Below are 12015 nucleotides of genomic sequence, written 5' to 3' on the forward strand. Positions count from 1 at the left end.
AAGCAAGTTGTTAATGGGAGAGGATGTTTCATGGCAACAAACCAACTTTCTCCTGCTAGTTGTTCCTCCATTTCAGAAATATTAAGTCCTCCAAAGCCTTTCCAAACAAAACTGAAATGGGGAAAACAGAACAATACCTTTGCAAAGCTGTTAAAAAAACCAAATTCTGATGTGATAACTAAAAGGACAATTTATCTTCAATTGCTATAATGTAGATCGAAGTCTCATGAAAACTAGAAAAACATTAATTTCAATTCTTTGTCTAGGTAAATCTGCTGGCTGCAGAAACTGTACAGTCTTATTATCTACCTCGGGCTTCCCTGGTGGCTCAGCTGGTAAAGGATCCGCCTGCAATGCAAGAAACCCCAGTTCGATTCCTGGGTCGGGAAGGTCCCCTGGAGAAGGGATAGGCTACCCACTCTGGTATTCTGGGGCTTCCCTGGTGGCTCATTTGGTAAGGAATTCAATCTGCCTGCAATGCAGGAGACCTGGGTTCGATCCCTGGGTTGGGAAGATCCCCTGGAGAAGGGAACTGCTACCCAGTCCAGTATTGTGGCCTTGAGAATTTCATGGATTGTATAGTCCATGAAGTCCCAAAGAGTTGGACATGGCTGAGTGACTTTCACTTCACTTCATTATCTACCTTAGTGGCTCTAACAAGCCTGGAATTAAATATAAAATTTTAAATTATTTGCATTAATAAGCAACTAACTTGAAGAGATAAAGGTTAAAAATTCAATTTAAAAATCTGAATTGTGTTACATATCCTAAAGATGAAATTAAACCAAAACAGGGGCAATAATATATACATATGTATTAGCATTATGGCAACATTGGGAATATCATACTTCTAGGCATAAAAATAACCAAAGGCAATTCTTGAAAGACCAGATTAACATACCTTTGGAAGCTCTTCAATCTGATTAGCATCTAAGTAGAGCTCCTCCAGAGTTTTCTCAAAAGTAAAAATCTCTTTGGGAACCTGTTCCAAACTGCAATGAGAATAATCAAGAGTAGTGACAGTCTCCTCTTCTCCTCGTAGACAACGACATGGTACCAACCGCACAAATAAACTTCGTTTTGTAGTCATTTTTAGACACTGAAATATGCAAACAAAAATAAGTTTAGTAAAAGCATTGTAACAATTTTTAAAAACAAACTATTCCCGTTCAATTCTCAGAGCTTATACATCACAGATAAACATCCCCTTCTGTAAACACACTCAACAGAATGCATTTACACTGCTTTCCTATCAAATTTTATATGTGTTGTTGTTCAGTCACTAAATCCTATCTGACTCTTTGCGACCCCATGGACTACAGGATGCCAGGCTCTCCTGTCCTTCACCATCTCCTGGAGTTTGCTCAGATTCCTTCATGTCCATTGAGTCAGTGATGCTATCCACACATCTCATCCTCTGCCCCCTCCTTCTCCTTTTGCTCAGCAACAGGGTCTTTTCCAATGAGCTGGCTCTTTGCATCAAGTGACCAAAGTATTGGAGCTTCAGCTTCAGCTTCAGCATCAGTCCTTCCAATGAATATTCAGGACTGATTTCCTTTAGGATTGACTGGTTCGAGCTCCTTGCAGTCCAGGAGACTCTCAAGAGTCTTCTCCAACATCACAGTTCAAAAGCATCAATTCTTCAGTGCTCAGTCTTCTTTATGGTCCAACTCTCACATGACTACTGGAAAAACCACAGCTTTGACTACCCGCACCTTTGTTGGCAAAGTGATGTCTCTGCTTTTTAATATGCTGTCTAGGTTGCTCATAGCTTTCCTTCCAAGGAGCAAGCGTCTTTTTCATGGCTACAGTCACTATCCACAGTGAATTTGGAACTCAAGGGAAAAAAAGTCTGTCACTGCTTCCACGTTTTCCCCTTCTATTTGTCATGAAATGATGGGACCGGATACCATGATCTTAGCTTTTTTAATGTTGAGTTTTAAGCCAGCTTTTTCACTCTCCTCTTTCACATTTATCAAGAGGCTCTTTAGTTTCTCTTCACTCTCTGCCATTACGATCGTATCATCTGCATATCTGAGGTTGTTGATATTTCTCCTGGCAATCTAGCTTGATATTCTAGCTTGATTCTAGCTTGATATTCATCCAGCCCAGCTTTTGCATGATGTACTCTGCACAGAAGTTAAATAAGCAGGGTAACAATATACAGTATTGTCTCACTACTTTCCCAATTTTGAACCAGTCTGTTGCTCCTTGTCCAGTTCTAGCTATTGCTTCTTGATCAGCATACAGGTTTCTCAGGAGGCAGGTAAGTTAGTCTGGTATTTTCATCTCTTTAAGAATTTTCCACAGTTTGTTGTGATTCACAGTCAAAGGCTTTAGCACAGTCAATAAAGCAGAAATAGATGTTTTTCTGGAATTCCCTTGCTTCTTCTATGATCCAATGAATGTTGACAATTTAATCTCTGGTTCCTCTGCCTTTTCTAAATCTGTTAGGGGAAGCACACTGATTGAAACCGCCCACCCTGGCCAGGCACCATAGTAACCATTTGCATGAGTTGTTTTATGACAGGAGATGCTGATAAGGAATACAGAACTACTAAGCCACCACCAACCGGAAGAGTTCGGGAAAGGTCAAAAGGAAACACCGCGTGTCTATCCACTTCCCAGAATCCCTCTTGCTAGCAACCATCTTGGCTGAGTGATGCGTGCGCCACCAGGAAAGACTCTGAATTAGAATGATTGGCCAAAGACTACCCAGAAACGAATCCCATCACCATAAAACCCAAGACTGAGAGCCACGCGGCAGAGCAGTTCTCCTGGGTTCCCTTACCTACTGCTCTCCACCCGGGTGCCCTTTCCCAATAAAATCTCTTGCTTTGTCAGCATGTGTTTCCTCGGACAATTCATTTCCGAGTGTTAGACAAGAGCCCAGTTTCGGGCCCTGGAAGGGGTCCCCCTTCCTGCAACAAATCCAGCTTGTACATCTGGAAGCTGTTAGTTCACATACTGCTGCTGAGGCCTAGCTTGAAGGACTTTGAGCATAATCTTCCTAGCATGTGAAGATTTGAGCACAATTACACTGTAATTTGAATGTTGTTTGGGATTGGAATGAAATTACTTTTTCCAGTCTGGAGGCCACTGCTGAGTTTTCCAAATTTGCTGACATATTGAGTGCAGCACTTTAACATCATCATCTTTTAGGATTTGAAATACTCAGCTGGAATTCCATCACCTCCATTATCTTTATTCGTAGTAATGCTTCTTAAGGCCCACTTCCCTTCTTACTCAAATTTTATATATAGTGAATTTAAAAATAAACTCAAGCACTTTTGTACTTCAAAAAATGATCCTGAAAGTAACCATTTATTGTTGTTGTTTGTTCAGTTGCTCAGTTGTGTCCAAATCTTTTTGATCCCATGGACTGCAGTACACCAGGCCTCCCTGTCCATCACCACCTCCCAGAGCTTACTCAAACTCGTGTCCAGTGAGTCGGTGATGCCATCCAACCATCTCATCCTCTGTCATTTTCTCCTCCATCAATCTTTCCCAGCATCAGGGTCTTTTCTAACGAGTTGGCTCTTCACATCAGGTGGCCAAAGTACTGAAGCTTCAGTTTCACCATCAGTCCCTCCAATGAATACTCAGGGTTGATTTCCTTTAGGATTGACTGTTTGATCTCTGTGCTGTCCAAAGGACTCTCAAGAGTCTTCTCCAATACCACAGTTCAAAGTAACTATTTATATGCTCCTAATAAGAACCATTTTAGAATGACACCTCCCTTATGGCAGAAAGCCAAGAAGAGCTGAGGAGCCTCTTGATGAAAGTGAAAGAGGAGAGTAAAAAAAACTGGCTTAAAACTCAACATTCAAAAAACTAAGATCATGGCATCCGGTCCCATCATTTCACGGCAAATAGATGGGGAAACAATGGAAACAGTGAGAGATTTTATTTTCTTGGGCTCCAAAATCACTGAAGATGGTTACTGCAGGCATGAAATTAAAAGACGCTTGCTCCTTGAAAGAAAAGTTATGACAAACCTATACAGCATATTAAAAAGCAGAGACATTACTATGCTGACAAAGGTCCGTCTAGTTAAAGCTGTGGTTTTTCCAGTAGTCATGTATGGATGTAAGAGTTGGACCATAAAGAAAGCTGAGCACCAAAGAATTCATGCTTTTAAACTGTGGTGTTGGAGAAAACTCTTGACTTTTCTCCTGGGACTGCAAGGAGATCCAACCAGTCAATCCTAAAGGGAATCAACCCTGAATATTCATTGGAAGGACTGATGCTGAAGATGAAACTCCAATACTTTGGCCACCTTTCAAAGAACTGACTCATTGGAAAAGACCCTGTTGCTTAGAAAGACTGAAGGCAGGAGGAGAATGGGATGACAGAGGATGAGATGGTTGGATGGCATCACTGTCTTGATGGACGTGAGTTTGAGCAAGCTCTGGGAGATGGTGATGGATAGGGAAGCTGTCCATAGGATCACAAAGAGTCGGACATGACTGAGTTACTGAACTGAACTGAAAAGAACTATGGTTTATAAGTCTGCTCATCAACAAGAAAAACCCTAATATAACAAAGATATTTATTTAATTTCTGATTAAGAGCTGTTTCTTAATTAAGAACTTGACTATATGCAATTTTAAGTAGAAAAGTGGGAGTGCAAAAATATTTTCAGGTCTCCCTAACCAGCCGTTCAACTTTCCTGTAACTCTCCCACATCAAAATTCCAATCTATGCTAAGTATATTTTGTTTCAATTAATGTTGTTCTTTTAATTTTTCTAAAGTTTACAGATTTTATATTTGCTTAAGGTTACACACTAGAGAAGAAACTTGCTTCAATAAAGTGCAGACTTCATTATTTCAATCTAACCGGGGGAAAGATTCAATTTTGAATGAGTGAAAATTCTCAAGGCTAGTTTTATTAAGAATACATACACATTAAAAAAAAAAGAAAAGAAAAAAAAAGAGCACATACATACATAGGAGGCTAACATTAATTTCCTTAAAAAAAAAAAAAAAAGGCCCACCTCAATAGAGTAAGAATGACTTCTAATTAATGCTATCAATTCTTTGCAAAATAATAATAAATTATTGCCCTCGGCAGAAGACTCCATTAGAGTATTAGATTACTTCTACCCAGAGCCAAGACTAGGTTGAAGCCAGTGAGGCAAATGCCTCAGACACAGTAAAACCCTTCAGAAATCAAATTAAATATATTAATGCAACATTTTTGTAAAAAATCAAACTCTTGGAAAAATAATTCATTAATCCATAGTTAATTTAAAAATAAAGACAGAATCAGTATGACTAATTTTTCTCTTTTGCCTCAGGCTCCAACATGAATCTGCAAGGCACTGCTTCTAACTCTTCAAATTATATCATATTCTTAAAGTGTTTGACAATAAGGGTAAGTATTTCCCTAGCAAGTAAAGAAAAAAAAATCTGACTATTCTTACTTAATCACCATGTGCACCAGGCATTGTACTAAATGCTTCATATAAACTATATGCTTATTCTCATTTCATCTTCATGTATCTTAAGGCATGTACTATTATCATCCCCATTTTCCATAAAGAAACTGATTCTGTACTCATACTGCACTATACTATTTCTCAATATATTAGGATATACTTATCTCAGAATTCAAACATCAATAGGTCTTTACTACATACTTCTTTAGGGTTTACAGAGACAAACAACTGATGGAGTTCAGGACAAAATACAGTACTCAGGAATACTTAGTATTTTAAACTAAAGGAGTTTGAGAAAACAGAAGCAGGAAGGTCACTCTGATCTCTGTGCCTTTCTCCCCTGAAACAGGTCATAAAAATGTTTCTGTGAAAGGTGTCCTCTTTATACTGGAAGGTATCTCTAAAGACGAAGGGAGAGAAATTCTAATGAACAGGGCCTGCTAAATCTCCTCGTTTACTACATTTACTCTTTGACCTATTGTATTTCTACACAACAGTCCACTTCATCAAACATCACATTTTATGTTAAATACTGTTTCTTTGGGTCTTCCTTCCCTTACAAAGGCTTCCTGTGTCCTTTAAAACTTACATTAAATAAATATATACATTTTTCTCCTATTAATCTGTCTCTGTCAGTTAAATTTTCCGACCCAGCCAGGAACCCTAACAGGGGGAAGGGAAAATTTTTCCTCCCTTACACTAATGTCAAACATCAAATGTTTCTATCTAAAATTTCTGAGTCATGGGGATATAACGTACAACATGGTGACTACAGCTAATAATACTGTATTGCATATTCAAAAGTTGCTAAGAGAGTAGATTGAAAGCTCTCGCCACATACTCACACACACACACACACACAAATTGCTTCTATGTATGGTCATGGATGTTTGCTAGACATATTGTAAGGATTATTTTGCAACATATACAAATAATAATCATTATGTCATACACTTGAAACTAATATAATGTTATTTATAAACTATACCTCAATAAAAAACAAAAAATTACTTTGTCAATAAAGTTTACTGAATATGCTTAACCTATGTTTATATGAAGGTGCATTTTATTAAGAATAAGCAGTTTTATTGATCTAATAAGAATTTAATCACTAAAGGGGAATTTAGCTTATACTTGTACGTTTAATGAGATAATGAAAAAAAGATTCTAAAAATGAATATACACTTTCTTTTGCAACTGATAATGACTTAGGGGGACACTTAAGAAAAATGGGAAAAAACTATCTGCTTTGTCCAATATGGTAGACAGAATGGCATTTTAACCTGAAAATTCAAGTTAAATCAAACGAAATTTTAAATCTAGTTTCTCAGTCACACTGACTATATTGCAAACGCTCAATAGTCACAGGTGGCTAATGGATACCATACTGAGTAAAAAAAGATAAGGAACATTTCTATTACTGCAGAGACAGCACTAATAAAATACTTCAAACTATTACTCTGGTTCATATTATAAGTACTGTATGCTTATATTTATATATGATAGTATTCAATAATTCACAAAATATGGCCTTAAAAAAATCCACTTTCCAGAAATCACAATGGAGGTGAAAGCATAACTCCCAGCTGAGAATAATGGACATGACACGCTATTACCAAATACAATGATTTACGAGTGTGGGGATTTCCCTGGTGGTCCAGTGCTTAAGACTCCACACTCCTAATAAAGAGAGCATGGGTTCAATCCCTGGTCTGGAAATTAAGATCTCATGTGCTACACAGAGTGGTCAGAAAAAAACAAGAGTTTATTTATTTTAGTATGTTATTTAAATCATATGTGCAGGGCACTTGAGGTAGAAGGCAACTTACAGAGCAGAATAATTGTTAATGGAAGTAAAATGACCTCTAAGACATTTCTGTAGTCCTAATCATACTGCAGAACTTCTCAGAAAAGAATGTGAATTCAGAAAAAAAAACTTACTTAGCTCTAGGAAACTGCAAAGAAAGAGTTTATATCTCAAATGAATACTTTCAGAATTTAAAAAAAAAAACACCAAAACAGAACTTCCTGTGGACAGAGGCAGTGAAAAGAGCAACTGAGGCCTCAGAATAAATTCAGTGGTCCTTGAACAAATACAAAAATGGATCCTAATTTAGCAGACTAAAACTGCTGATTGGTAAGAAAGGAGGGGGACCTTAATTATTGAGGTCAGAGGAGGAAAGCACACATGAGAGAGAAATGAGTAACAAAATCCAAAGAGATCCTCCCTTACACAATACTGCAAGGAAGTAAACCACAGGGGGAAAGACTGACCTGATCTGAACAGGAAGTGATCCACATGGGGACTGTTCATTAAAATTTTAGTGTTGTGATTTAAGAGTCACGTTATAAATCAGGCTTAAAACGGCAGATACAAAAACAGTGGAGGAAGAGGCGCCAACCAAATAAAAGCCATAATAATAATGCAAACACTTTCTAACAAAAGAAATTAAAACTACTTACCACTGGGTTGAATTTATCTCCCTGATGTTTCTTAATTGAGCCAACATTCTATGAAAACCAAAAAAAGAAACAAAATTAACAATAAAAATAATTTTTATGACTTTAAGGAACATCTCTTCCAATTTCTTATCTCAAAATCGAAATTAAAATCCTCTATAAATCAGCCACATAAACTGACACACAGCAAATCGCTAATTTCTCAATAGTCACTGGATTTATTGTTCATAATGCATTTGTGGACTATTGAGAGCCCTCACCTATACTAAGTAACAGATACCACTCTATCTACCATTAAAATCCCATTTATTTGAGCTGAGAAATAATAAAAGTTTTCCCAAGCAAATAAACTCTAATCACCAATTATTTTTAAATCTAGTAGTTTTTGATGGTTCTTTGTAGCAAACACTGTTAACTGTTTATCAGTCTTTTCCCTCTTTTCAGAAGTTTCTTTTATTCAAGGTGGTAATGGACCTAGCTAAATACCCACTTTCAGCTTTCCAAGAAGGGTGGACAGGTGACAGATGACACAGTTAAGCTCAATGACACATACTTAGAAGTCTACTTTGGGGATAGAAGGGTAGTGGATTCTGGAAAAACATCTGCTTCCTTATCTAGGGATGGGTGTGAACATGATGAATATCAATCAACAAGCATGAGGATTAAAAGCCTACCAATAAGGATGATAAAACAGAAAGACAAAGCAAGCTGGGGTCTCTTAACAGCACTGCTGAGTAGCTAAGCCAATGCTAACCACAGAAATATCTGGATTTCTTGATGTATAAGAAAATGAAATCTTCTGTTTGCTTAAACCACTGCTAGGTTTTCTGTACCTGAAGCCAACACATTCCAAAATAGGACAGACCCAAACCCAAAACAGCAGCATTAATTAAAAGTACATATATCACGAATAATCTTTTTCTTAAAAGCTCAGTGATATTAATAAATACGTGTTTCAGAATTTTAAAGGGTCACTTTAAATATATTAGACTATTTGTCTTTATAAAAAATTGTTTAGGACTGCTGAGTTAACTTTCTCCACAAATTCTACACATAGCACATACCACAAAAAATACCTTCTGTGTTAATCAAGCAAAGACGGCCACTTATTTTGTCACTGAACATACTCCCACATACACGGTAGTCTGATAAAATGGGACTGATAATGAACTAACATGGAATACGGCTACAGAAGGAGGTTAGAGAGAAGAAAAGCTTGTGTTTAGAGACTTTAGTTTGAAATAACCTGAAAGCTGTCCTAGTGGGAGCCTATGCAGACAGCTGCATGAATATTCAGAGATGTGGAAAGAAATCCAAACTGAGACTATAAATTTGGAAGTTATCTGTTTAGATATTTAAAGTAATGAAATTAGGGACTTCCTTGGTGGTCCAATGGTTAAGAATCTGCCTTCCAATGCAGGAGACACGGATTCAATCCCTGGTCAGGGAACTAAGATCCCACATGTCACTGAGCAACTAAGCCCACATGCTCTGGAGCCCACGGATCCTGAGTGCCACAACTAAGACCTGACACAGCCAAATAAATAAATAAATATTAAAATATAAATAAAGTGATGAAATTACATGAAAGAATCAAGAGCATCAATGTGAATAGAAGGGTACAGGTTCAAAAAGAAAGGAATGAAGGAAGAAAACAAATTCAATGGTTGAGCTCTGAGACATTATAAAAACAGAAGTCATAAAGAAGAGAAGAGAACCAGCAGAGGACACTGAAGAGCAGTCAGTGTCAAGAGAAACCACCCCTCATTCGCCCACAGGATATTTTTAAAGCTAAATGGAAAAAAATATTTCAAGGAGGAAGTTATCAACTATGTTAATAAGAACTTTAATTGCCACTGTTTAATAAGGTAAAGGTACGTCACTGATTATCTTACTGAGGAGTAACAGAGACAAAACACTGTTTGTAGGGGATTCAAGAAACAGGGAAAGGATAACATCATAGCAAATACAGACAACCCAGGTAGTTCAGTTATAAACGACACTGGGAAAACAGGGGAGTGAGAATAGATGGTGAGTCAAGACTCATAATAGTGGATGTGTAGGGAATAATCTAGTAAGACAAAGACACATTTTTATAAACAGATTTGGAAAACCATTCATAGACCATCCAACAAAGTTTCCAGCCAGTTAAAAGGAAAAAGTTGCTCATGGACCCCAAAGAAACCTTGGGTGCCATGGTACAGTTTAGGGTTATTTTTCAAAACTACAGATTACTGTAGCTTCTCCCTTAGAGATTCTGATTTAGAAGATTAGCTATAACTCAAGATTCCTTATCATAAAGAAAATGCTGATGTGATTTTTTTTTCCTAACAGTTTCAACAATAATCCACAGTCATCTATACTCAAACTATCATCTTTTCCCCTTCCCATTCTTTTTTGATAAACACTCATTTGGGAAATATTTGTAACTGAAAAGTGAAATCACTATAAAAGTTTCTAAAAATATAGTATGTGTATTTCCCTATGGATCTGAAGAGATCACAAGTTATACTTGGCTAGATTAAGAGAAATCTTATGTTGGAATGATCTTTTTAAATAAGAGTTCAAGTTAAAATGCACAACAAAGGCTCCTCAGGCATGCCCATAGCTATTAGATGGTGTTTAGTTGTTCTGAAAGATTTTAGTTTAATCATGGCTATCATATTTGCTAAGCTGTATTTGATACAACCTGTGCTTAGTTCTGAGAAACTTTATGGACATTATTAACCCATTACCTGTAAGTATATGCTAGTAAACAATGAAAATAGTTACATGTGAAAGAATAAGAATAAAAAGGTAAGAAACTTATGTAATGAAAAAAACAAATACTGTAAAGGAGCACTTGATCCTGAAGGACGAAAACAACTGTATGTATAAAATGCGCTATGCCTTACAACACATACAGCAAGAGATGAGGAAAGAAGGCTGGTAAAATAGCTACATGTCACACTCTCAGGGTCAGCATTGCTGTCTGACCCCTGCTAGCCTAACTCTAATTCAGTAGAAAGTTTCTTCAATGCCAACAACGTTAACCAAACAAACTTTTATATCAAACCATGGTTAGCATATATATGTTAAAAAAATCTTAATGTGGAATAAAGCAGTTGACACACATATTGAAGTTATAAGGAATTACCAAATTTGCAGAAATTTCCACTTTTATGTTTTTACATAATTTATACACTAAAATAGACCTTTAGAGTATAGTTTGGCAAACGCATACATTCATATAACCAACAGCAATCAAGATATAAAATCTGTCCTTCACCCAAGAAAATTCCCATGTGCCACTTTCCAGTCAATACCCTCACCAAGGCAATCTGTCCTAGAAAGAGTGCTATGACATTTGTGTACAAGTATTATGAGAATGTAGGCTTCAGTTCTTGCAGGTAAATAAAGGGGAGTGAAACTGCTAGATCATAGTTCATAAAGAAAGCTAAGTGCCAAAGAATTGATGCTTTTGAACTGTGGTGTTGGAGAAGACTCTTGAGAATCCCTTGGACTGCAAGGAAATCAACCCTGAATATTCACTGGAAGGACTGACGCTGAAGCTGAAGTTCCAGTATTTTTGCCACCTGATGTGAAGAACTGACTCTGGAAAAGACCCTGATGCTGGGAAAGATTGAAGGCAGGAGGAGTAGGGGACAACAGAGGATGAGACGGTTGGATGGCATCACCGACTCAATGGCCATGAGTTTGAGCAAGCTCCAGGAGTTGGTGATGGACAGGGAAGCCTGGCGTGCTACAGTCTGTGGGGTTGTAAAGAGTGGGACACAACTGAGTGACTGAACTGAACTGAGTCTATAAACATATTTAATTTTATTCTTAAAAAATAAACACATCATTTTACAAAGTAGTTTTATCACTTACCACTCCCAGAGTTCCAATTAAATCCTCACCAACACTTGATACTCTCAGTCTTTCTTAATTTTAACCTATGTAGTAGGTGCAGACCAGTATCTCATTGTATTTTTGTTTTACATTTCTCAAATTACAAAATGGCATAGCAGAGCCTTATCTGTATTTGGACCTCAGCTAGATGATAAAGATATTGGACTCAAGTCTGACATGACACTCTAGTGAGAAGAGTGATAAGATTTTGATATATATGGG

At 37.1% G+C, this 12015-nt stretch overlaps 1 protein-coding gene across 8 annotated transcripts in view; it reads right to left on the minus strand.

Annotated features, from left to right (window-relative positions):
• The window catches only part of ERBIN (erbb2 interacting protein), a 119586-nt gene that overhangs the window by 70655 nt on the left and 36916 nt on the right, over positions 1 to 12015 (minus strand). For all 8 annotated transcript variants that reach the window (XM_043489188.1, XM_043489187.1, XM_043489186.1 and 5 more), the window contains exons 2-3: positions 7906 to 7953; positions 902 to 1099 (exon numbers count right to left, since the gene is read on the minus strand). In XM_043489188.1, the coding sequence (XP_043345123.1) occupies positions 902 to 1090 (189 nt within the window). In that variant the 5' untranslated portion in view covers positions 1091 to 1099; positions 7906 to 7953. The remainder of the gene's footprint in view (positions 1 to 901; positions 1100 to 7905; positions 7954 to 12015) is intronic.

The sequence above is a fragment of the Cervus canadensis genome, chromosome 16 (genome assembly GCF_019320065.1).
Source record: "Cervus canadensis isolate Bull #8, Minnesota chromosome 16, ASM1932006v1, whole genome shotgun sequence".
Taxonomy (NCBI): Eukaryota; Metazoa; Chordata; class Mammalia; order Artiodactyla; family Cervidae; genus Cervus; species Cervus canadensis.